The sequence below is a fragment of the Genypterus blacodes genome, unplaced genomic scaffold, assembly GCF_046128005.1.
Source record: "Genypterus blacodes isolate CSIRO-AG114 ecotype Tasmania unplaced genomic scaffold, CSIRO-AGI_Gbla_v1 ptg000003l_1, whole genome shotgun sequence".
Taxonomy (NCBI): domain Eukaryota; kingdom Metazoa; phylum Chordata; class Actinopteri; order Ophidiiformes; family Ophidiidae; genus Genypterus; species Genypterus blacodes.
The window spans coordinates 6,325,270-6,352,730 of NW_027466817.1; the positions used below are offsets into that span (position 1 = coordinate 6,325,270).

General features: G+C 40.8%; 1 protein-coding gene across 1 annotated transcript; it reads right to left on the reverse strand.

The window, feature by feature from the left end:
- Positions 1-15,677: 15,677 nt before the first annotated feature.
- LOC142988984 (cholinesterase-like) lies at positions 15,678-26,970 on the reverse strand. The gene is made up of 10 exons (XM_076138358.1): positions 26,897-26,970; positions 24,586-24,894; positions 22,731-22,965; positions 22,304-22,436; positions 21,972-22,123; positions 20,150-20,333; positions 19,618-19,928; positions 18,901-19,110; positions 18,657-18,814; positions 15,678-18,034 (listed from the first exon to the last, which is right to left on the reverse strand). Exons 2-10 carry the CDS (start codon positions 24,884-24,886, stop codon positions 17,940-17,942), a joined length of 1,779 nt encoding a protein of 592 aa, XP_075994473.1. The 5' UTR covers positions 24,887-24,894; positions 26,897-26,970; the 3' UTR covers positions 15,678-17,939.
- Between the last annotated feature and the right edge of the window lie 491 nt (positions 26,971-27,461).

Consider the following 27,461-nt stretch of genomic DNA (forward strand, 5'->3'; position numbering starts at 1 on the left):
ACAGCTGATATGGGGAGGCATAGGTATCAATACATCTTCACAGTATATATTTTTTCCTCAAGTCTCAAGGAGAAAACAGGGAAGCTCATTGCTACTGTCTGATTAAGGAGTTTATTCACATTACATGTTATTTCACTGTAAGTACTGTATATCCCTAGCTCATATTTCATTTGGCCCTGAGTGTGGGATCAACACATTATCATGTAACTCATGAGACCTAGTCTTTATCTTGTTCCTTGCACTTGTCCTCGAACATCTGTTCTCACAGCAACATTAATTAATTGGGTTTTTCCCGAAAATGCTAACATCACACATTGAACAGCCTCATTTACTGTACATGGAGCTCCCAGTGCACAGAGTACAAAAGTATGAAATGGGAAAATGAGACATTGTTGGACTGGGTACTCAGCCACAACACCAGAGCCCTCATCGCTTCCTCTGTCAATAATTTGCTTAGTTAAAAACATCAAAGGGAGTCTTTCATTCATTCAGCCCTTTCCTTCCTTGTTTCATTATACTGCTTTATCCACTTGACTGTTTCACAGCACGCCTGTGTTTTTCTGCTTTTATCCAGTTATCAATTTTCTGCCCTTCTGCCTTCTCAATTTGTCTCCGTTTCAGCGTCTCACCAAATACTTTCCTCAGATAATTGCTGAAGGCACTGGTGCCACGTGTGGCTCATGAAATGGAAAGTCAAACCAGTAGTGATGTGGAAGTTTGCTGATAAAGAATAAATATAGAGATAAAAAATAGAAGAATTAAAACGTTGTCTTCTGCTTATGATAAAGCCTCATTTGAGCAGCATAGGACTCTATCTCTCTATGTTGTGTGTATTTGTGTGTGTGTGGGGAATTGTAATCACAGTACGTGTGTATGTCAGGATTGCGCATAAGGGGGTCATTGTGTCAAGGTGACGCATGGATGGATGTTTTTGTCCTTTCCTTTTTAATCCAAAAAAGACGGTCATACCAACGTAATAGCTTCCATTATGCAGCGCCAGTCTAGTGCCACAGATACCAGGATATGGCCATTGCCCATTGCCCTGTGCAGCTGTCCTGTTTCTGTCCATTGTCATGGAGCCTTAGCCAGTGCCTGATCCAGTAGTTGTCCCATCACCCTCTGGCATCACAGAGCCTGAACCAATGTCCAATTCTTCTGTTGTCATTCAGCTGCTGGACGGTGCCATGGAGCCTCAGCTGTCTGCCCTGCAGTGTTACTACCACCCAGCCCAGCATCATTGACCCTGAGCTGTCCAGCAAAAGGCCATTCACCTGAGCAGCACTTGAGGACCAACGAATTCCCCACCTTAGCCTCATCACCTTACTCACACACCTGCTCCAAAAACCTGCACCAACCTCTCATACCAGTAAGTTTCACTCAAGCCTTAACCAGACCATCGCTGTTACCTTCCAGAAAAAAACACTTTTTGAAGATGTGTGAGCAACGTAGTATTGTGGGAGGCATTAGCTCAGTGGGTAGAGCTTCCGCTTGGGAACCGAGGTGCCCCTGAGCAAGGCACCAAACCCTCAATTGCTCCCCCCTCTGTAATGGGTGGTAATGTGATGTAAGTCGCTTTGGACAAAAGCGTCTGCTAAATGCCCGTGATGTAATGGTCACAAACAATTTGCAATGTAGTAGGAATACCAGAATCAAGAGTTTGTGCCAAGTCACAGCACAAATATACAACATTGATTGTGTGACTGATTAAGTCAACATTCATGTTTCTTAACAGCTCCACGAATGTCAGTTTTGTCATTGTCATAGGCATCTTAAAGTACCAAGTCAAAGCCTAACACAAATGTCTGAATCTGATGCCTGGAGTAATGTAAAATCCAGAATTTTGAACTTGACAAGTTGTATTTGTTTGATCCCTCAGATATCACTCCGTCACAAGAAAGGTATTTGAAGTCCTTCAACACCCTCTTCCTCTTTGTATCAATCAGTATGGAGCACCAGATCCTCATTAGATTAGTGAGAATAGATGGAAGCTCTTACGTCTTTTTTCTGACTTCTAGTAAAATGGATAAATTAAATAATCACACAAGAGTATTCTGGATCATTACAGACTAATCTCATGAAGTGTGTTCACTCTGAAAACTGACAAAAATACTTGACTTAATACAAAATTAAATTCTCAGATAACCACAACAAATTTGTGTTTTATCATTGATTTATATGGACTTTGGACTCTATGTCAGGAGTGCTGTCAGCAGGTGATTATTGTGGAATAAACCCACTAGGGTCTTGTATTGATTGAGCAGACATTAAGTATTTTTTGACCATTCAATCATTTGATTATCATATTACCCTGCTTAATATAGTATAAACATTTAAAATGAATTTATTAGTTATTAATTTGCACCCACGGAGAAAAGTAGTCCAACTGCTGTTAATCTGCGGTAGTCATGCAACTCCATTTCTACATTTAGCAAGTGTAGCAACGTCAAACTTAGTTAGCAGCCTATTTAGATTTAAAGATAAGGAGCTAATTGCACATTTCTTGTAATTATGAAATGCGACATAGTAAATGGGACTTTTTTTAGGATGTTGATTTCTTGTTGTTTTATAGTTTCGAAACCTGACATGCTTTCTTGTCAGGCAACGGCACAAAGTCCGTGCTAGTTTCTAGCAGAGGTACTACTTTGGGATCTAGCTAGGAATGCTTGCAGTCAGTGGCGTTGTAATGCAAAGTAGCTTGGTTGTGTGAATCAGTCATCCAGCAAACCTCTAGTTTGCTGGATGACTGATCCATCTACCACCGGTGATTATTAAGTGCTCTGTGTGTGCTTGACTGGTGTGTCTCTGGTTTCCTTGATACGAAAATATTAGTACTTTTCATTCAACTACATTTATTCCATTACAGCAGTAACCAGTTACTTTGCAGGTGATGACTTTGCATGGGTTCAAGCTGTCAATAGAGACAGCCTGAGGTCCAGCTAAATATAAGCCTGATGATAGAGAGAATGATAAGAGACATACCCACACTACACACACACACACACACACACACACACACACACCTCTTCTTATTCTCAGGGGTTAGCCTTTTGAAATCATTCCCTTCATATTCAGTCATACTGATTCTCACAGATGAGCATCACAGTCACACAATTTAAAAAATGAGCCACTTAAAGCAGTTCAGCTACTTTGGCTGCGTGTGTTCTATTATTCTTCCCTTCTTTTCCTCTTTGGAAACTGTTGCTCAGTGAAACCAAATCTCTAATCAGCTTAGTCGTGTTGATGCATCAGACAGTTTTAATCAGCGGTATTGAAAAGAAAGCAGCTCAGTGCTGAGGTGTTTGGAAAAGGAAGGCACCCATCGAGGAGAGGAGAGGAGGGAGGGGCGGTGAGAGAAGTGATGGGGGATGAAGGGAAGAACCCACATTCCTTTTTCTAATTAATCCCACCCTATCCTAGTTTTCTTTTTGAGCAGCAAATTTTAAAAAAAAACATCTTTAGCAGGTTCTAGCTCTGCATCACTGAATTTGGAAAAGATTTAAATAGATTTTTACTTGAAGAGATGCTGAAAAAAGGTATTTTTCAAACATACAGAGCGGTTTCTTTCCTCTTGGCTTGGCCTTTGTAGTATACCTCTAATCATTATCTTTGTATTGCAGTATCTTGCACCAGGTTTCCCTTGTGTTAGATCTTTTAACGGGTGAATTAGCTTGAATGGTGTCAAGTATGGGCCCCTCTGTTTATTGTAAATATGTGTAAAACAAATATCTGAAACTTGGGTGGAGTGCATTGATTTTGTTTATCCATTTCTGATTACAAAGTACTGTATGCCAACTCGGTGCATTTGTGTTCTTAAAGAGATAAATGAGTAAAATTACTGACTCCAGCAACAATCCATATGACCTGCGCTGATATGATGTTGTGATTTATTGAGTCAGGCTTGTTTGGATAATCATGGCTGGATGGTTCTGTTATTTTAATATTTAATGTACCATTGTTGAGTGCTATATGATGTGTGTAGGTGGCATTATTACATATTAAAAGTGTTTTTGGTCTATCACAAATCATAGCACAATACTTTAAATATAATTTTGCTAGTTTGTTATTTTTTAATCTTATATCAGGAACATGGGCAATCTCCATAAATGCGTTTAATAAATATACAGTTATGGCTGATCATTGTTCAGAAAGAAAATATCCATGAAAAAAAAGAACTAAGTAAATGTTGACAAGTTTAAGCAAATCACCATTAATTCACTAAATCACACCAAGATTATTTTGGTAGACTTAAAACATTTCAGCAAAATATTGAAATTTTCATTTGAATTCAAGCACATTCTCATTTGCAAATCAGCGTCCGTGCAGCTTGTCAGGGACTCAAATTTTACAATTAACTTCATTTAGCCTTGAAGAAACATTGTGAGCTTTTAGAAATTTCAGTTTTCAAGTACGCAGCATATTCCAGACACGGAGACAGTACACACATCGACATCATTTCAAAATTCATATTTGTTGCTCAACAAATACAACGGACTCCAAAAAATGTTGATGGCCTGTCTTGTGTATCCAGGGTGTCAAAGCTACTGCATCTTTTCAGACTATTGACATGCTCAGACTATATTATTTTGCTCAGATTTTACATTTCCAAACAAACACAATTCCCCCACATGCTAATTTTACTCTTTTTCTCTTCTGTTTTTTTTCAGCAAACAATTATGTACCTAATTGTTGAACTGCAACTGGCATCGCAACAGGCGGGGTGTTGACACTCCCCCAACCCATGACAATATTTATCACCTTGTTTGTTAATTAAGACAATACAAGATAATAATTGGAATAAAAAAGCCCAACAATAACAACTCTCTAACACAAAGTACTGAAGACCTTCAGAAGGCTTCACAGGGAATCAAAAACGTCATAACTTTAGCGCGTGAGTTCACTCATTTCTGACGAGTTCAGCTTGAGACTACAGCACAGGTGTGTTTATCATTCAGTGGATGTTCTGACAGCAGAATCTCTATGCCTACCGAGTGTCTTTCTGGCAGTGGATGTGTTTGCTGTCTTTACTTTGGTAGATGTTGGAGGTCCTCCTTGTCGTCTATATTATGTTGACCAAGCCATGATTGGACAGGATCAGGCTCAGAGATCTGTTTTCATGATTGATCGCATCCACTTTTGACCTTCTTGGAGCAGTTCAACACTTCAATCAATGTGGTAACTTTTATCAATGTCTTTATTGTTAAACATCAGTACATTTTTACTGTGTAATGCAAATTATTGTAGAACAAAATAATAATATCAGATCCTGACCAGCATCTCTTATTTATAACAACGTGCACACATAAAGGCCTTCTTTTTCTGATGAGTAATTGTCAACAAAGCCACCAGAAGGATGTAGATTGACGTTCTATCAGCAGTTTGTAGTTTGTTTGCCTTGTTAATCTGCTGTCATGCACGCCGGCTCCATTGGTCAACTGAATTAAACTCTGTGCAAACATCACCAGCCTGTAATGCAATTGTATGTTCTCTCATGCACATCAGAGTGGTCAGTTATGACTGGCTATTCTCACATTTGACTGTAAATGAAACCATGTGGAGGTTTAAACAGACAATTGTATTTCTCCTAATTTGGCAGTGGCTTTTACACTGTAGTTCTTGTTCATTCGATGGCGATGATGTGAAGATGAAGAAGGAGTCTTCGCTGACAGTGTCTTGCTTGTATAATAAAGGTTTATTACAAAGAAGTACAGCATCAAAACAAGCACCATGGATTGCCTGTGAGAGGTTCCGAAGCCAATATGAATCTCTCCCGACACCTTTGTCCCGCACCTTTTTATAGCATGCTTGTTGTTTTGAAACTATGTAAGACATCTGCATCCCATTCTCTACGGAGCCCTGAACCTTGATCCATTCTCTATGGATCTCTAAACCGTGACTCATTCTCTATGGACCTCATTTCCCTCTCAGTAGACATGTGTGAACACATTTCATGTTGCTGTGGGAGTTGAACAATTTTATTTGCGATTAGAGGAGCTGCTAGTGATACTGATCCGTTTTTCTTGAACCCACTCTAGTTTGTGTACATGTACATGCCCCCAGCCACTAAAATAGACAGAGCACTGGCACATCTTTGCCACATGATGCCGTTAACTTTGATATGTAACATGATTTGCCCAAAAAAAGGCCCAGAAATTGCTATAATTTAGAGCTCTGATCAGACTTTTAACAGCTGATCTGTCACAGATTTGCTGTCATTGGAAGTGTTGCTCACTAATAGCATTGTATAGTTCACTCAGTGTGTCCTTACACTGGTTTCACACTGCCTGTGTATTAGGGTGGCCAGACGTCCGGCTTTAGGCCGGACAGTCCGGCTTGTCAATGCCCTGTCCGGCGTCCGGCGCAGCAAGCCGGGCGCGTATTTGTCCTCCTTTTTTAGGCACTACCCACACAGCAAAAAGACTCCACGGACTCCACGGTATCGCGGCTTCCGAAGCGGACCCGCGAAAAGGACCTGCAATGTCGAATCCGCTGATTGGCTAAGAGCGGTGTCAGATAAATATCCGCTATATCATTGGTTAAAAACTGAAAACAAGGCTCCACAAGTGTGCGTCAATTTCACTTATTACTGCACAGAGGTGTACAAGGAGTTCATTGGAAACAAAAAAAACTGTTGGATGCCTCCAGGAAAGAACAGAAGTATTGCAGATAGACAATCAACTATTTTGGTGAGTAGACTAGTCTTATGATTTCACTGAGGGGCTACATGAAATATTCATATTTATTGGGTTGGAAACAATAAATATTTTTGAAGGTTGATAACAGTATTCTTGCTATGTCTTTATTTGTACCAGTCCCTGCAGGAAATAAACAGGCCGAGGGGCAGTGGGGGCTTGGAAGCCATGATGACAGAGGGGCTGTTGTCTCCTGAGCTGCTACATGTGAAGAGACCCAAATACTGACACACACACGCACGCACGCGCGCACGCACGCACGCACGCACACACACACACACACAGATGAAGACACTAAAGACAAGTCCCCAAATGACTGAAGCACTTTAGAAATGCTATACTTTTTGAGCAGTTGAATGTAAATGTTGTTTTCTTTACAATCTCCTTTGTTGTTAACATAGAAGGTTATTTATGCTTTTCAAAAAAGCATTTTTTTATTATTATATATGTTACCTGTTATGCCACTTTGTGGCACAAAAGATTCATCTCAGTTTTGGAACACCACAATGTATTGAATAAATTCAAATACTGTGAACAAACACTTTTTGACTTTTCATTAATATTTTTTCCTATTCAGCTACACAAACATCTTCAAACCACACAAAATTGTATTGTAAATGAGAGTATACCAGAGTCCTATGTACACCATGGTAATTTATTGATATGCCGCATAATGTCCTCCTTTTTGGTGTTATGGAAATGGTCACCCTACTGTGTATGCGTATTCAATCTATGTATACTTAAAAAACCTTATCATTACATCAATAGTGCATTAATATTGTGCCCACAAGCCATTATTTAGCCAAATTCAGCTTGGCTAATGGAATACTGAGTAGGCATTGCTCAGTATAAGTATAGCTCGCTGTAGGCTACAAAATATAGCGAAAGGATGCACAAAGCGCACACGCAAGATCCCCGTGCTCAGTGCTATGGCTTACTGCTCGCCGTCTGTAGAGTAATGGCAACATTGATTGCATAAATACTATGCATGCTTCTACACTGCATACGCCAGCAGTGTGAAACCACTGTTAGCAATAGCGCTGTAGGATATACATACAACCAATTGGTGTGAAGTCCCTCAGCAGATGGTAAGGCCAGCATTCCATGACCATAAATTCCACTTGATATAAGCGTGTTTTAAGACACAACCATATGCTTTGTTGATGTTAACACCCAGAAGACCCTGGTTTGTCTTAGCGGAGAGTCATTCAACTTCCAGTTCCGGCGCTGTGCAAGCGGCAGCCAGCAACAGTTGCTCTCTCTCTCTCTTTTCTAGCTTTTTAGCTGTTTACTACTAATGTTTGTGTGTATTTTGTTACCTTCTCGGTAAAGTAAGAGTTGACTAGTGATTCCCTTACATCACATCACAATGCTGTGGAAAGTGGTCTCCATTGTCCTCATTTTTGGGACACTTCCCCTCAACCGTGTTGCCGTCTCACCCAACACTAGCGCGGAGCCATTGTTTACACGCGCACGCAGACCAAAATCCCCAAGCAGTTGAAGAGGAAGTAAAGGGGATGCAAGGCTGGAGTGAAACTCCGGGAGAATAAACAGAGATACAAACCGTATCTCCATTCGGTCACCATGGGGAACGTGAGATCGCTAGCAAACTAAATTGACGAGCTAGTGGTCTTGTTGAAGACTCAGCAGGTGTATCGTGAGAGCAGTGTTTTGTGTTTCACGGAGACATGGCTCCACAAGGTCATCCCATACTCCAATGTGAATGTTGACGGCTTCCAGACTGTTTGGGCGGACAGGGTTCACAGAGAGAGTGACAAGGTGGGGTACTTGCTATTTATATAAACAACAAATGGTGTAATCCAGGACATGTCACCGTGAAAGAATGTGTTTAGCCCGGACATTGAACTGCTAGCTGTGAGTCTGAGGCCGCATTATTTGCCGCGTGAGTTCTCCCATGTAATCCTCCTGGCTGTTTACATTCCTCTCTTGGCCAGCACGTTGCTCGCGACCGACGTCATCCATTCAGCCGTCGCAAGATACCTGGGGACTTTAATCTCTCTGGCAGCGAAACTGCACACATTCAAGCAGTTTTTGGACGGTCCAACCAGAGACAAACACTGGAACCTGCAGTATGCCAATGTTGAGGCAGCGTGGCCCTTCCTCCACTGGGATGGTCTGATCATAACCTGATCAACCTGCAGCCCCTGTACAAGCCTCTCATCCAGCAGCAACCTGTGACTACAAGGACGGTGAGGAGATGGTGCTGCTGTACACTGCTTTGAGGTTATCGACTGGGATGTGCTCTGTGACTTGCATGGAGAGACATTGATGATCACTGTCTAACAAAATACATCCACTTCTGTGTGGACAGTATTGTTCCCAAAGAGACTGAACACTGCTTGCCCAACAACAAACCTTGGGTGACCAGAGACATCATGGCCGTCTTAAATGAGAAGTAGAGGGCCTTCCAAATCGGGGATAGAGAGGAGATGAAGCGCGTCCAGAGGCTGCTGAAAGAGGAGATCCAACAGGGCAAGGACAGCTCCAGGAGGGGGCTGGAGGAGAAGGCAAAACATGCATCGCGAGCGACTTGTTGGAGACCCCTGGCCTAGTGTTTCACTCCACTTCACTTCAGCACTATTCAAACTAAACTGTTTGAATGCTTGACTGCATTTGCTCCGTTGAAGTAACGTTGAGCTGCTGCTGGTCAGAGCCCATGTTACATTCACAGATGACCAGAAGCAACATGTGAGTGGAGCAGCATTTTAAGAAGCAAACAGAAGTCTGGTCCCTTCTGCGTTCCACTTGAAAGTGCAACCTGAATGTGGTAAAATAATGCCTTGGGACTTTTAGGCACACTGTTGACGTAGTGATAACAAGGGGTGGCGAAGTCATGCAGCTCTTTGCCAGCTGATGTGGGGCTCGGCTCTAGCTCAAGAGCTGACTCATTTTTCTCTTGGTGTACAAAAATGTCATCTTGTGAAATAAACATCCAAAATGTATATGCTATATTTGGCAATACAGACAAAAAGCTGTTAATGTAATATTTATTCATATATGTTTTGTCATCACGCGATCTTGAGAGATGTCTTTAAGTAACGTTATGAGAGCGTGTGGCTCCTTTAAGAAGAGAGAAGCAGGTAATCGTGTCTCAGTGTGTGTGTGTGTGTGTGTGTGTGTGTGTGTGTGTGTGTGTGTGTGTGTGTGTGTGTGTGTGTGTGTGTGTGTGAGTGTGTGTGTGTGTGTGTGTGTGTGTGCGAGGACGAGCGAGAGAGAAAGACTGGTGGTACGTAGAGCGTTGGCGGGAGCAATGAATGTTATGGTTACAGGTAAGAGTATGAAGATATGAATGTAGTGTGCCAGCGACTGGTGAAACTAAAGCTGCCAACGTTAATGTTCCAAACATGAAACATTCTAATGTGTGCACACAGTCTCAGAGTGTTACTAGCCAGACTAGCAGTAGCTATTGACAGAATCGCCAAGGATGCAGGAATGCTTAAAACTAAACGAAAATATGAATTTGAACACTGGACGTTTAGCTGTAGGGTTGGGTCGGTCTCTCGCTAACTCTCTTCCCATCCGCTCTCGCTGGCAGTCACTGGGCAGCTCCTTGTTGTGCCTTGCTGACACACTGCGCTTTTTGTTTATAGTTTGAACGTTCTTTATTAGTTCATCTTTAAGCACTTAACCTGTGTGGGTTAATACTTTATCACAACACACACAACAATCTCAAACAATTGTCTTTTGTTTATGGTTCTTTTCCCATCACTTATGTGTTGTCAGGGTTTTCTTTATTTGTTTTCGGTTTTTTTCTAGAGAAAGGGAGTATTTTACCATCACCTTGCTCTCCTGTATTTTGATTGTTTCTCTTCACCTCTTCTCTATGGCTCTTATGTTATCTGGAACCATTTCATGTCATTATTGGTAACAGTGTTGCTCTTGGAAATGGTGTTGGGTTTTGTTGTAGCTCTTTAAGCTGGACTGGTTAGCCACCCCTGGTATATACAGACTGAATGAGCATTTTAAAGACAAAATCATTGTAGCTCTCTGTACGCTTCAAAACACAGCCCAAACACCCCGAAGCAACAGGATGCACAAGAGGCCTCATGCAGGACTCCCTTGCACTGTGGAGAGTAAAGCCAACAACATTTCATGGAAGTTTGAACAGTATTAGCAGCACTGATTATCTGCTCTGCCCCACAGCAGTGTGAAAGACAAATGCTTTCCAGCAGTCACATAAGCAGTGGGTGTGGGACGGACATACAGAGTGCAAAGCTTCCAAACATCCATCACACTGCTGTTTGGTCATTTATTCTAAGCACCCTTTTAAAGTGTTTATGATGATTAATATTTTGCTCACCTTCACTTGTCTTTCAGCAACAGAAGACAAGGACAGTTCATCCCTGCATGTTTCCCCTGTCTCCCTTTAGTCATTCTGCTCATCTCATTCCCAGCCCCTCTCGATGACACACACACACACACACACACACACACACACACACACACACACACACACACACACACACACACACACACACACACACACACACCTTCATCTTTTCTCATTAAGCCCTGGCTGACAAGCGGAAGAGAAGGAAGCATGGCTTCCATCATTGTAAGGACATGGATAATTTCCACAAACAGAAATTACACAAAGCAAGCCAATTTCAATTCTAAAATGTAACAAATGACTCCCATTTCCAATTTCGATTCAGCGTATTATCTCCTCCTTTGGTCTACAGACCAAGGTCAAGGCAGCAATCGTTTTTTGCATAAATTCCTGGTCTCACAATGTACCAGTCTGCAAATATTTGCCTCATCCCCATTGAAAAGACTTGACTCTTGTAGAGGTGATTAAATAAAAAAGAGCCTTAATGCCAAAGTGGCTCCTCCTGCACAATATTGATGTACAGTGAAACTTGACTTGGAGGAAAACTGCTGTAGATTCCTATTTTGGCCTTTGACCTCATTCTATTCTAGACTTTGCATGTCTTTACCACAATTCAGAAAATATTCACCAAAAAAAGTATTAATATTATCTGGAAGTTTACATACAATTTAAACTTTTTTTTAGGATGATGGTGATGATTTACATTCTATATAATGATAGAGACCTAATCATTTGCATCTTTTTTTCAAATACGGCCTGGAAAATAAGGGTCACAATTGGCTTTGTTAGAGTTTAAGCACTTGTGGTGGTGTGGAGACAGTGGATGATGGATGAATCTTGTGGCACAATGTGAAGACAAGGAGGATGAGACGAGACGTGGTTGTTGTGCATTAACTCTCCGTGAATCCTGGAATGACAATCGCATTTAAAGACCGGAATTCCTACAACCAACCAGTTTAAGGAGTATAAAATGCGTGAATATGAGGAGCATTTACTGCTTCGGAAGGTGGCAATTTATGAAAGAAGATGAACCCAAGTGTGCTGAAATGGGTGAAACGTTGTGGCCGGGGGGGGTGTGTAAGGCTAGATCTGGTGGCAGAGAGCAGTTTTAGTATCCATTTTGGCATGAAATTAAACTTGCACTTCCATTTCCTTCCAGTTTGTGCAATTTTTGCTTTAGTCGGCGGGGATGCATTGACGGAAATGTTTAAAGTTGCATAAAGCCCTGGTCTCTGTGATGGCGTTGACTCCTCACCTTCAAGTAAAACATTCATCTGGCCCACCAAAATGCATTTTAAAGGAATTACAGCTCAGTCTATGCTGTGTTAGATTAGCACAGCAGGAGGATCAGAGTGGGTTTTCCCTGAGATCTACAATAGCAGTTTTGCCTACATTTGGCTTATGCTGAATCTTCTATAAATGTTTCCACAGAACAGACATTTCTGACTGTCATACTCTATGTAAATGTATCAGCACTTCTAATTACTGTGACAGGTGTTACTGTTATGGACTTTCTAAATGGGATTTGATCTCAGGACAATAGGCCTCCATTCCCATTGTCTGGCACTAACAATGTTTCAGTAGCATATGCAACCACTGCTTCTTTCAGTCTCTGTATTGTGGAAGCAGACCTCTCCCAGGTGGGCAGGGACTTCTCTAACAAGCAGTTTTCATTAGCACATGTGAACCAGCTGTACCTCCCTCATGTGAAATTTCAATCATCCTAGCAGAGAACAGCAGCTTTTCCAAAACAAATCAGTCCCTAATTGAATACTAACCAAAAAAAAAGACAGGCTGACAGAGGAAGCAATTGCACAATAGCCGTTCGTTCTGTCTTTACAAGCAGAATTAACTATAATTTATTATAGTATATAGTTATCGAAGCAACTGTATGTTGCTTCAATAACTATATAGTTTTTCTCCATTGCTTCATTATCATCCCTATAACACTATTAAGTCCGGTAAAGATGATTTAAAAACTCCAAACTGAGATCTACTTCTATTACCTCCCAATACTATTTTTTCCAGACCTCTACTCATCAGGGGTCTGCTGACAGCTGCCGGCCTCTCCCTCCATCATTCCTCGTGATCAAATCCCATCTGGCTTTCAAACTCTTCAGTCTTTCATTCCTCTCTCCCCGCCGTCTTTGCACACTCCACATCTTGTTATAGTCTTTTATTCCTCTTGCTTCCCAGACTTTTCTGTTTGTTTGCTCTGTCTGCATGAAAACACTCCAAATCCCTCTCTCTTTATCCTTCACACACTCTTACTTCCTCTGCCTCTCTCTCTCTTGATTTTGCTCGATCCTAAATTCCTTGCAGTCCCATGTCGCTGCACACCTCTCTCTCCCTCTTTTTAAGCCCCCCTCATTCTTTCTGTTTCCCTTTCGTTGTCAAGATTTGTCCTTCCTCTAATCACATGTCTCCATTGAATGATGGCTGTCTCGGTCTCAACTGACAGCCGAGGTCAGATTCTTTCTCCCTTTGCCACGGTGTTAAATAGTGTTTTCTTGTTAACTCCAGGGAATGGCTAAAATGTCCCTTGTTAAACAATTAAACACTTATTTTAATGGGCATGCCAATCAAAGGCGTGGCTGAGTGTCCTGACAAAACTCTTGAAGGTGATTCAACTGAATTAGCTGCTTCAATACAGGACGGAATTCTCAGTGAAGGTAAAAGCTGTTCATTCAACTCACTGAATGAAACCTAAAGAAGTTATGCAGATTCACCACATTTCTATTGTGGTGTATCTGATGCAGTGTATCACTTAATGCATTAATTTCAATGTTGTATCATTAACAGATACAACATTGTAGAGTTATGCTGTGCAAGCAGTAATTACATAATTGTATCATAGGGCATACTTAAATCATTACCACCCTACACTGCCTCTTTCCTCATCCCATGTAAAAATAGCGAAATTAAAATGTGTACATCATGTAATGTTTCCCAGAATGGCCAAGTCCAGATGGAGACAAATGTCTGACTGAGCAAAAAAAGAGTTGCTCTATGAAAATAACAAACTTTCCAACGCAGGTACAAACTGCTGCTTAACAACATTCAGCAAAGTCCTTGATGCATCAAAATAGTATAAAAGTTGCACTGAAGATGAAGAAATAACAATAAATCAGAGGTAAAGGAGAGAAAATATCCTAAACATGGGCAAGACGACAATAAAGTGAGAAATATCAAAGAATATAGTCAGACATAATAGAGTTAACAATGTGAGTTTACTGGTTAGGTATAGCTGCTGCTGTCAGCCTAGTGTAACACCATAAATTGATGATGTATGAGATCATGGACAAATAAAGTTTGTAATACACTGAATATAGTGTGTGAGTTGCCAGTTTGCCTCCAGAGCACTGCCGAGGTGCACGTGAGCAAGGCACCAAACCCCCAACTGCTCCCTGGGCGCCGTAGAATGGCTGCCCTGCACCCCCTCTGTAATGCATGTGTTTGTGTGTGTGTGATATGAGGGGGTGGAAGTCAGATTTCAATTGCATGCGATTTGCTGTGAATTGCAACACGATGATTAATAAAGTATCTTGAATGCCCATTACTACTATTGAAAAATATGCCAAACCTATACTTGTGTGGTAACCAAAGAAAATGAAACAAAATGACTGATATTTTTCTACAGCGTGGTTGGACCTTTGATGACAGTGACAATGATGGCAGGATACTTCAGAGTAAAGCTGCTTCTCTAAAAAGGGTCATTTGAAGTACATATGGCACCTATTAAGGTTTATACTTCACTTTAATTAAATGTGAGCAGATGTGTGTGCTTCTGACACACTTGATGGATGACTAAAGAGGGAACTGTGAAGGCTTGATGAGCTTCACCCTCTATTGCGCCGGTTGTCATCGTCACTGCTCTGCTGACATGACAAAAGTTGCCATTGCTGCCGCCCCATGTTGCATAGCATGAATTCTAGAGAATGTATGTAAGAGAATGAACACATGGTAGTTGTGGCAGCCATCATATCCTCTAATACACACCTGGGCCAAAGAGAAACAGTTGAAGGTCGGGTTGCCTGGTCAGACCCAAACATAATGGCAGATAAAAAGACTTTGGGCCCCCACAAACCTCTTTTGACAGCTTCCTGCATAGAACAACAGATAGAAAAGGATTGTGAACACCTTTAATAGAATCGCTGAGTATGTTTTAATTTCACAAAACCCTATTAAAGATTTGATGTACCTCAGTTTTGATTAAAAATTTTGATTTGTGACATTTTTGTCTCCACAATTTGCAAAACGACCGGGTGATTCTACTGTCACTCTTTGTACAACGTGTCCTTCTCTGCACATGCCCGGGGCTTGTGATAATCATTTAATGACACACAGTGGGTGGTGTTGTCCTCTTAATGAATTAAGTTGTCACTGTCACATGCATTAATCACATCTCAGGCGTTGCATCTGTCTCTGCGTGTCACATCTGAGAACTAAGCTGTGGCTCTGACATAAATGAAAAAGAATAACCTCTGAGGAGCAGCCAGCCCTTCAAATGGCCGTGTATTAACCAAAGTGATGAACCGCAGTCGCTATGGCGATTTAGCACAAGTGAGGTGAGAATGGTGGCACCACAGGAAAGGCTATGGGATCATTAAAATCAAAAGACACCACTAATGCAGTCAGCAAATTTTATTGCAGTATGCTAGCTAGTGTACGTCACAAGATCTTTGGCTTGCTAAGGTAACATTTTGGCCTGAGGCTGGCACAGGAGCAGCCCTCAATTAGGCATCCAGAATGGAAATGGTTCGTCCTCTCAGGAGCACAAACATGGACAGGGAGGTCTACAGCAATCTGACAGAGCTCATTCGAATTTGATATTTAATGTGCACAAATGGACAATTTGGTTACAGGTGGCACAAGAGGAAAGGTCAGGGGGTCACCGAAGCCATTAAATTATTTGGCTGCAAAAAATTGTAAAGGAGGACAAAATTAGGGCAAATGGAAAAGAATAAGCTGTGTGAAGTAAGTGAAGTGTACTGCCAGGGCTAACAGTTCTTTTAGAGTTCTTCTTTAGAGTTTATATATCGTTATACTATATACAGTTTCTGTATACTGTAGTTTTTGGTTTTTACAGGGATCCCAGACTTCACTTCTTGTTCGTTTCTGTCTGTCTTTCTCTCCCTATCGTCCTCCTTTTCTCTTTATCCATAATGTATAAGGCAGAGTCAAGACAGGTATTTTTCTTCAGAAAAACATTTTCTACAACAGCGATACAGTGATGTCATTGTGATTTCACAATCATGTCTCAACAGACCACCTTTGCAAATACTCCTTCTCAAACGTTCATGCTTTCGCTGTCTCTACCAGTGTAAGACACAGACACACACACACATTCACAGTCCTGTAAGCACCAGTCTAAAGTCATTTTACAACAGTCACTTTAAAAGGTCAAATACAAGAATAAGTTATTGTGTGCGTGCATGTGTAAGTGTGTGTTTGCGTGAGGGTTTGGAGGTGGGATGTAAAGATCCAAATTGATGATGACAAAAATAAGTTGCCTTGGCATTTAACGACTACAAGTTCATTAAAATAAAAAAGCTCACAGCAACAATGTAGCTACAAACCGGTGTGTCATATTACACTATTTTGTTTGCAACGTTTGCATTAACTTTTGCATCACCAGGTCATTCAACCAAAACTGTTTATTTCTCATTGGCAGCTCATTAGCTTTTTGGTAGCAGCACTCATTTTTTGTGACATTATTTATCATATCACTGCTTTTAGTGAAAGAGGAAGAACAAAAACATTTAGAAACATTGATGATGTCAAGGGAAATATAATTAAACAGCTATCAACCGCGAGAAAGACTGGCATGAAAATGATTTAAAATGATTTAAAACTTGTCTGAAGTATGCTAACAGCATGCCTTGTGTTTATTGTAACAAGATAAATAAGCTTAATTTTCAGAGGTCCTAAATCAAAATGACAGAATGAGTGAAAGCGATAAAAGAAACACACTGAAATCCTGTGAATACTGCAACACATACAAATGGAGTAATCACAAACATGTGCAGATAGAAGTCCTAAAGTACGAATTTGGAAAGCAGACAGAATGAGAAAAATAAGGTCTAGTGATGTCATAATGGGTTTCCAGATGTTGGTGTTTTCACATTTTTGCTGTTTGCACAGGTCCTTTGATGTTTATGTTGTTACTTTTATATATAAATATCATATATCATATTAGAGGATCATTTGTGAATGGTGTACAATACGGACAATGTGTGCATATTGGTGTTGATGTTGAGGTGTTCATGGGACTCAAAAGGCTATTTGGGCCACTTGGCATCTATCCAACTCTTAACACTCAGACAAACAACATTCCCTTTTCCTTTAAGTTTGCTCTTTTACCAAGGATTTGTTCATTGTGTCTGTACTCTCATTACATTACGATCATTTGGCAGACGCTTTTATCCAAAGCGACTTACATTACATTACATTACCACCCTTCGCAGAGGGGGGAGCAATTGAGGGTTTGGTGCCTTGCTCAGGGGCACCTCGGCAGGGGCTTGAACCGGCGACCCTCCGATTCCCAAGCGGAAGCACTACCCACTGAGCCACTGCCTCACCCAGTCCAAAAGTGTTCCACCAGTGTCCTCAATTTAGTTATTGGTCTGATCCCTCTAAATTGTTGTTTAAAGAAAACCACAATATCTTTTGGAAGAAGAAAGCGGCAAAAGTTTGGGAAAGGTGGAGGACACTCCAAAAAGGATAGTTGGGATTGCGGAATAGCATGTCAGACACATGTAGATTCTCTTTGGTGCTCCTGTAGGTAAAACATTCATACCAAAAGCAGGCTAACATGTCAAAAAGTCATCACTTTGACCACACACTGTAAAATAACATAATTCTTACAGTAAATTATTAGAAAAATGTCTTTGTGGCATTCAGTATGTTAAAGCAATCAGCAGTAAAATGAGGATGAATGTGTGGCTACAGCGAAGCCTAATCCCATCACCACCAACACAAGACGCAAGTTCATCTAAAGAGAAAGGGACACAGACAGACAGGTAGGTAGGTGGCTTTCACAAATGCCATTGACATATCTTTACATATTACAGATTTCCTAACATTTGACGCCTTTGAAAGTTAGATCACATTCTAGTGATGCAACGTTGATAGCATCACTGCAATCTACTCCGAATCTGAGATCATCAGGTACTGTGCGACTCAACACACTTTGGCTTTCACTACAGCAAGTCAGCTTCATACAACCATCAAGGATAAAGCACTTAATAACTGCAAAAGCACAGCGATTCTGCATTCCATAATTTGGTATTACCATCATCAGTTTTCAATTTATTCATTATGCAATTAAGTGACATCTCATTCTTGTTATTTCCTTTAATTAATTCCGTTCGATTCAATTCCATTCCCTTCCATTATTATTGTCTGAATGCAGTCAAATTCTTGATCATTCCAATTTTATTTCCACATTCTGTCCTGCTCATCATTTTATGAGAGGAAATAATACTATCAAGGTCTTTGGGCAGAGTTAATATTCCTCTAATCATATTTCATGTTTATTTTTTCAAATACAAATTCATGTAGCCACAAATTGTATGAATGCATTCATGTGTATGCCTGTGTGAGTTAATACAAACCTGAGATTTCCTGGATTTTTGGCAGCAGTTTTCTCCACAGGTGGCACTCAGTTGCTTTCAACATCCTCTTTTGCACTGGATTGTTGAAGTTGAGGGTGATATACTCTTGGTTTTGGGGAGTGAACTTGGGCCAATCACTGCCTTCAAGTTGTGGATTCCTAACACAAATTACACAGTGACAAAAATGAAGGAAATCAATATCTGCACTAAGTCTCTGCAAAGTGTCAAATAATTTTTTTCATACCCAGTCTTGGCAAAGTTGGCCCAGTGTTTCATAAATTTCTTGGTCATGTTCACTTCATTCTTCGTGTAGCCCAAAGCTGCATTGAGAGGCATTCCAAAGACAAACTCTATCTCATAGCCATGCATCACACCCATCCACTCTGGCCAAGGGTTCGTGGATGAGCGGTGGTCAAACATATACAGGAAGGATTTCCCTCCTCGTTGGGAGTACCTGGAAATGAAATTGTAGTGGATTGGCCCAGAAACAGTGCATACTGAAACTTGGAATTTCCTCTTAATAATTACATCCATATATTCCTATCATTCACCTACACCTGAAGTCTGTAGCTTCACACCTGCAGCACCCTCAAACTGTCTTTCCAGTCTGATTGAAAAAGGATTCTGGGCCAAACTCAATATATGGAATATTTATACAATGTGTCTGATTTCTGAGACAATCTAAAGTTCATGCCATGGATCTTGTGGCTCTTGTTTTCACATATATCCTCCATCTTTATTAGCTATAACTAAGTATCTACTAAGAACTAACTATTAGTTCACCCTAAAACCACACCTTGTGCATTCAGCGCTATACAAGTTTGTTCTTGGCTCCTTTTTTTCCCCATTCACAAGATGCATCTTTTTGTTCTTTGCCTACGCCCAAAAGCCTTGATCTGCCTTGGCACAGTGAAATTACAATCATCAATGTATTCATAATGAATGTTGTGTTGCTTTTTACCTTTGAGCAAACTCTAGCAGAGGGCAGGAGAACATTTGGTCTCCAACCAGACTGCCCAGCAAGTCACGATTTTTTGTCCCATCGTGTTCATCTGCCCAGTTGGTGTACTGTAAGGTGGCAATTTCCCATGTGATATTACTGACACCTGGCGTTGCAATCGAAGCTCCATGAAGGAAATCGGTCCTGCTAATCAGACTCTGTCCGGTAATGGAATATCCAGGCAATCCATAAACTGAGAAGTAGGTTCCTTCATCCTTATTGAGGCCAAACAGCACCTCCTTCTTTGGGAGGCTACCAGTTTGTAGCAAGACCTACAGAGGAGTTGCAGTAGGAGATTACACTGGTGTAATTATGCAGTGAGTGCAGCTTTGGTGATTTGCAGGTGAAAACATGGTGTCTCGGTTGGAGGTGGTAAATGTGCATTGCAATATCACAATAACAGGATTATGTCATAATGCTGCTTGTTTGCTCACTCTATTCTCATAAAAGCAAGTTGTTCAACCAAATGTGTTGAAAGCACAGAAACACCTACTTCAGGTTCATGTGGTAAGAAGTACCCATCAGCATGAGGGACAAAGTCGCTGCTCATGAATGCAGGTTGCCTGATTTCAAATTGCTTGGTTACAATTTCCTTGGGATTAGCCTTCTGCAGACACAGCTCCAGATTAATTGACGGGGACAGAGGACAACCCAGCAGTTTTGCCAGCATCAAGGACCTAGAGGGGGATCGCAACATTGACACAAAACAAGTGAGGGACAGAGAGAGCTCAGAAAAAGAAGGGATAAGGAATGAAGGAAAAGTTGGCAGGAGATTGAACAGAAGCATGGCAGTGAGAACCCAATGGATTATATTTGCACAATAGAATAGACGTTTGTGATAATAAGACCTGTAAAAGTCCCCATCCATGATGAGGTTGTTGTTGGTGCAGGTTCCCAAACTGCATGTCACTGCTCAGAGTGTCATGCAGTTTGTTACAGTGCTGTGTCTGTGTCCACTTGAGGTGGAATACAATGTGGTGACCTTTAATTGTGAAATGGTCCAGATTTGGTTGTTACATTCCCAATCTTGGGTCAGTTGCTATTGACCACAGGACACACAGCTTATCTTCTTGTTGATGTCATTGCCGCCATTTCAGCAGATCTCGGGTTGGATCAGCTGTATAACTGCTGGGTAAAATGTGAGCGGTCATCCTACCACAGTAACTTGACCAAAATTCACCGTCTGTCCGTTGTGTACAAATGTGCATCTGGAACAGGATCACAAAGCATCCATCCAGTCTGAGAGGTGGACAAACAGCATCGCATCCACCTTAGATGGTTTTAGCAATATTCACATATGCTTAAGCATAAGACCTGCGGCTATGCCAGACCGATGACTGAAAACCTGAACAGTAGTTTTATTTTTTATTTTATTTTATATCCCAGGTGGGCCAGGACGGGGTTGTGTGAAGGTGGGGTTGTGTGACTGCGGGGTTGGGTCGGGTGTTTGGGTGGGATTTCTTCTCTTTGTTTATTTATTATTATTATTTTATTTATTTTGTTTTTCTCTTCTCTTCCTATCATGTGATCTGTAGTTGCCTACATTGCTGTTTTCCTGTAAAAACTGTACCTATGGGATCATTGCATCAACATCACTGATGCCATCCTGGACTCTGCTTCCACACTACTGTGCCATGTTCTCACAACCTCCAGCAGCCGTGGCTTCCTGCTGTTTCAATTTCAACCTACTTGTACCTCATATTGCCTATTTTACCTCAGGGTCTCGGAAAAAAAGATAAACAACAACAATTATAATTTTACAACCTTCTTTCCTTCTCTCTATCTCTCTTTCCTTTTCCCTCTCTTTCTGTATAAAAAACGATCTCCAAAATGTCCTACAACTGCGCAATATCATGTCAAATGTTTGCTTCAATAAAAACAATATACCACGTAAACCCTGCGATCGCCTCTGCAAGCTGAAATGCTGGGTATTTTCCAGACTTGTTATTCTCTAGCAAGTGCAACCACTCATTGCACTTCTCTATTATGAATCTAAATCCAAATAATTAAGCTGAAAATTTAGTCCAGCCATGGACAGTTTGAATCATCACGAACCCAGCCTAAACATTTGCAAGACCCATTTCCTTTTAATTTGCTGTTCAATGTTAAAAAAGTAGCACATTGCAGCTTTAAGTAAAAAATCCCAATTAATACAAATGTTTATGTATGTTAAATAACTGTAACTGACTAACAGTCTGGATGATTGATTGAATGAATGATTGAACAGTAAACAAATTCATTGGTGTCAAATACAAGTAACGATTAAAGTAAACAAATAAACACTGAGTTAATCGATAAGTGCACATAAACACTACCTGTCCCAGGCCTCTTTCTTGCTGATTCCAGCCCAGGGTGCATTAGGGGAGCCACTCTGCATCACAGCCCTTTGGAAAAGGCCTTGGCTCCCTGGGGAGAGTAGGTGATAGCCCACCGAAGCTGACCCTGCACTTTCCCCAAACAGAGTCACCTGCAAAGAACCGCAAATCAAGGACGTGAAGTCATTTTTAAGTCAAAAACAGACCTAATTTTGGTGATCATAACAATAATTTGAAAAGAAGAGCCAATATATTAACATTTTATGATTGCCAACATCCGTATGTATCCGTTTCTGTATTTTTACTGTAACTATGGATCGCAAATGCTGTACCTTTGATGGGTCACCTCCAAATGCAGCAATATTTTTGACTACCCAGTTGATGGCCAAGCGTTGGTCCAGTAGTCCTGCATTCCCCCGCATATTATTATTGTGAGGAAGGGCAAGGAAACCTAAAGCCCCGAGTCTGTCGTTGATGAACACAACAATCAAGGTCAGTTGTTTGTTTTTTTAAGTTGTTCCTGGTTGGCAGCATCTTTTGACATAATAACAGGTACCAAAAATATATGGAAGATTATGCACAAGACACATATGGAGCAGTTAGATATTACAAATAAATAGTTTTTGATAAAGTTGGGAGAGGGAATTCTTTTATCTGCACAACAGAAATCCATTTACAGTAAAGCTGAAAGCAAACATGCTGAAATGAAAATGTTTTGGTTTGCACTAATTTCATCAATAGTAATATTTTCATCCTTACCTGTAATTCATTGACACCACAACAATGTCTTCTGATTGGCTCAAAAACCGACCATCATAAATGTCCAGAGAGGACGTTCCTCCAGTGAAACCGCCTCCATAGATCCAAACAAGAACAGGAGCCAGTGGGGAGGATTGAGGCTGGGTTTTGTTGATTTGTGGGGACCAGACATTTAGGTAAAGACAGTCTTCACTCAGAGGAGTGTTTGGGTTCCACATTTCTGCCCCTTTAAATCCTGAAAAGAATGATTGCTATTTAGTCAATTTTGGTTAGTGTGCGTGTGTTTTTATGTGTGTTCGCTCACCCAACTGTGCCCGTGTACACACCCATGTGTGCGTGTGTACATGTGTTACACAACGTGTTTTTCCGTCTGTTATTGCCCACAATATATTTAGTCTGTCTGATTAAAGGAAAGAGACTGATTGAAATGAACAGGCTCCAGCATTTCTGTGATTGATAGATAACCTTATCTCTGTTCCTGCAGGACGTAAGAGGAAACCATAGATGTGAGATTGGTTGTGAAACTTCATTAACTTTTATAGTCCTTTGTTACAAGTATTTAAGTGACAGGGGTAGAGTAAATTAATAAATTCTTTGTTTTGCTGGAAATGAGCCTGTAACAGTGTCCTGACCTCAACTCTGACCCCAACACTCTCTGTAAACATACGTTTGTGTGTCATTTCTCTTGTATTGGGTCTGAAGATGTTGTAAGCACATCGATCAAGGTTGGCTTTCAAATATGCCATGACGTTGTTGTTTCTATATACAGTATATAACAATCCATCATTGGCCAAGCCTCATTCTGTATATTTGGTCAGTTTTAGATTCAGTACTTGGGTGTCGCAGGCATGTGTTTACACTTTCAATTCTACCGCCCGTGTCACAGAAACACTGACCTATAGTTTGTATGGCTGCCTTTTAAGAACATTCCTCCTTATCATACATGCACTATTAGTGATCTATTTACTTTGTTAGATAGATACCATTGGTGTCTATAGTCTGTTGTGTATGTACATCTGCCAAATGAGTAAATGTAAATGTAAAGCACCACTAAAGCTCATAAAACTCAATCCAAGTCTAACAAAGAACACAGGCAAATGATTAAGTTGTCCTCAAATGAACATTGTGTGTCTGACCAAAGTTCACAAGTATGAATCATAGCTCTATATTAAAGTGCAATGTGAAATCTGGATGGAATACCACGCCCTACTCTCATCCTACTGAGGCTTTCATAGCTGCCTATGATTTATTACTATGTTAAAACAGTTTCTCTCATAAAGTTGGACCAAGATTGTTAATTCTGAATTTGGGTTATTAACTAGGTCTATACTGATACTGCAAACTATGCCAGACACACTTTTACACCACCTCTTTTCCTATTTAACACTGCTGATATAAATGTAGAGAGCCCTCTATTATTCTTAATGGCAGTGATATGGACTCTGTTTGTGTTTGCTTTCACGTGCAAAGAAAGCTCTATGCTCTTCACATGCAACACTGCATTTTGGAAAATGTACTTCCAAACCTCCTGCAAGAAGCCAGCTGGCAGGAAAAATGGTTAAATCACTGTGTATCACTATGTGTATCTAATATAGGATAAGCATGCCATAGATTGCTGGCAAAACAGATCCCACCATGCTGAGCATTTCTAACAAGGATACTGTGCTAATGTGTCAATTTGGAGGATATTTTGTCAAGAGCAATGCTAGTAATTCAGGGAGCTATTATTTTATAGCCTTTCAATGACTTCCATAACATAAATCGGTGTGTTTTATGTACAGAAGTACCCAGTTGTGCTAATGTGTGTGTGTGCATGCACATGTACATGTACATTTTTTCCCCCAGAGTGCCGTACCGGGAAAGGTTGTATCTAGCAACTGGTAGCAAGAATTTGAGAATTTCGTTGCATCCCTCACTCCTTCCCATTCATCTGCTGGCTCCGGAGCCCGGAACCTCAGTCCTCCGATGGGTGGTTTTCCATAACGAATTCCAAGAAATGCTCTGATGTGACCTCCTGGTACAGAGACCAACATTCCTCGAACTTTCCCATGCCTGGTATTGATTACAAGGTCATCGTCCGTGGCGAGAGATACTGTGAGGAAATGGAGCACCAGGAGGAGCCAGGTAAAGTTTGCACAAATAGACGCTGTCGCCATGGAGAATCCTGGAAACATGAAAACACAGTGTCATTCACTCAAAAAACATAACTCGATGTATTGTAAGGTTGAAAAATAAGGAACAATGGATGTGTTTGTTTTTAAGTTTGAAGGATAACATTTTCTAAAAAGAGAACACAAATTACTTACCTACATTTTGATCAATATAATGTTTGTGAAGTGTAACTGTGTAACTGTAACTGTGGAGGATCTTCAGAGTTTTGTGACAGTGTAGAGTAAATTGATAAATGTTGGTTTTGCTGGAAATGAGCCTGTTACATATAGGGCTGTAACAATGTCCCAACACCAAACACCCTATGTAAAAATTCTGTATGCATGTGTGGTCACTTCTATATTTGTAATGACTGGTAGGATTTCAAATACGCCTGACAGGTGGTGGTTTCTATAAATAAAAATCTATCTCTGGCCAAGCCTCATTCTGTCTCTTGGGTCAGATGTAGTTACAATACTCACAGTACAAAACGGCTTCATTAAGGGTCGGCAACTGTTTGTCAACGCTCGCACCCTCTTAAATATTATTCTATCCACTCACTCTGGAATCTCACCAGAGACTGTAATTTCCCTGGACATTGAAAAAGCCTTTGACAGGGTGGAATAGGGATACTTATTTGCAGTATTGAAACAATTTGGCTTTCGGAATCAAATTCATCAGCTGGGTGATATTATTATACTCATCCCGACAGGCCAGTGTCTGTACAAATACAATGCGGGATATTGGGAACACAGTTTCAACTTCTCCTCATATTGCCATCTTTGGAACTCCACTCGACTAATGTCATCTATACACTGTGCAAAAATATACGATCAGTTTCACATCTCCGCTTGCCAGACGGCTCCTGTTTTTGTAGTGGAAATCCCTCACCGCTTTCTCTATCTCGCAATGGCTGAAGGACACAATGTTTTTTCTTAAACTCGAGAAATCAAATACACTATGAGGGGACACACCGATAAGTTCTATCACAAATGGCTCCCCCCTTTTTTTTTTCTTGCACCACAGCCCATGATGTGTTCTGAAGCTGTGTTCTGAAGCTGCCTGCGCCCTGTATGATGTCATCCTGTAAGAACTCTACCTTCGAGATCGTCCAACTAACTAATGCCGCTGATGTCATCTAAAACTCACTTATTATAACCTTTGCTGGCTGTGGCTAGCTGCTGTTGCCTTGTTTGTCATTGCATTGCATTAATATACATTGTATATTGAATATATTGTTTCAGAATGTTATTGCCTTTATTCTTCTGTATGTATTGCTTATTGTGTGTATATTGTATACTGTTTGTACTGGTTCTTGGGTGTATATTGTTTAGTGTGTGTATTTATCTTGTATTTCTTCTCTGTACTGTGCCGCTATGGCTACTGAATGCCGTAATATCGTATCTTACTCTCCTTCTCTCTGTATAAATAAAACAATCTCAAAAATGTCTGTAACTGTCCGTAACTGCAAAAAAAAGCAAAAAAACAAAACAGACTGACTGACCAGGTCCCTGGAGCAGCCTACTGCCACAGTTAAAGACTCAATTACGACTGAGTCCAAGCATATTTTGTTTCACATTGATTTTGTAATACTAATCCAAAAGCGTTTTGTGTGCTGCTTCAAAGTTTTCACTCACAGGGGGGATTTAAATTGCAAGACATACAGGAATAGAAAATTACAAGAATTGATTAGACAAAGTTACTACACTTCAAATTCACGCGTAAACATCTGACCTTTGTTACTTTTAATGTGTAATAAATAACCCTAGAATGAACGCGAATGAATGCGGAAGCGGATCAACCACACATCAGGACAATCTAATCAAACGTTGAGCAAAGTACATTTTGAATTTCACGTTGGACTTTGAACGCGTTCGCTCATGATCGTAGTTGTAATGGAAACACGTCGTTGTATATCGTATTCCTCCAAGCATCAGGCAAACCTCTCCAAACACACAAACAGCATCGGACACTGACTGGAAGAAGACCGAGGATCTAAACCACGCAGAGAAACTTACCTTCACCGTGACGAGGGTCGAGCTGACCGCTACAAGTGACTGAGGACGCAGCAGTAATGAGATGAGGAGGACGGCGATTCTGAGTCACCACGCTACCAGCTACTGAGCTGGAAACAATGGACTATAGTTTGACCATGTTTAGAACGTAGAACTAAATGGCTTTAAAGAAGCTGAAACTGCTCTACCTTCATCTAATATTTAGTCTTGCACCTTCATAATGTTATCTGTATTTTCTTTTGTATTTATGTCGGTTAAGATGCACATATTCCAGACACTAAACACACATGGGAAGCCTAATTTAACTTTTATTAACTCTTAAAAACTACATTAATACAAGCAGTATCACACGTGCTGACCAATTTATTGGGGAGATACGCACGCACGCACGCACGCACACACACACACACACACACACACACACACACACACACACACACACACACACACACACACACACACACACACACACACACAGCTTTGAGGACCAAGATGCTGAAAACCTGGATAGATGCTGTGAGAGAGGAGGCAAAGAGGCCATTTGGTGAAACGTCTTCACTATTTTGTG

Bases quoted from the DNA above. Each gene is read 5' to 3' on its own strand.
- LOC142988984 (XM_076138358.1), bottom strand. From the start codon at position 24,886: ATGGCGACAGCGTCTATTTGTGCAAACTTTACCTGGCTCCTCCTGGTG. The intron at 22,966-24,585 runs GTACGGCACTCT...CATTCTTTTCAG, and splicing joins GCTAGATACAACCTTTCCCG to GATTTAAAGGGGCAGAAATG. The intron at 22,124-22,303 runs GTACAGCATTTG...GGTTCTTTGCAG, and splicing joins TTGGAGGTGACCCATCAAAG to GTGACTCTGTTTGGGGAAAG.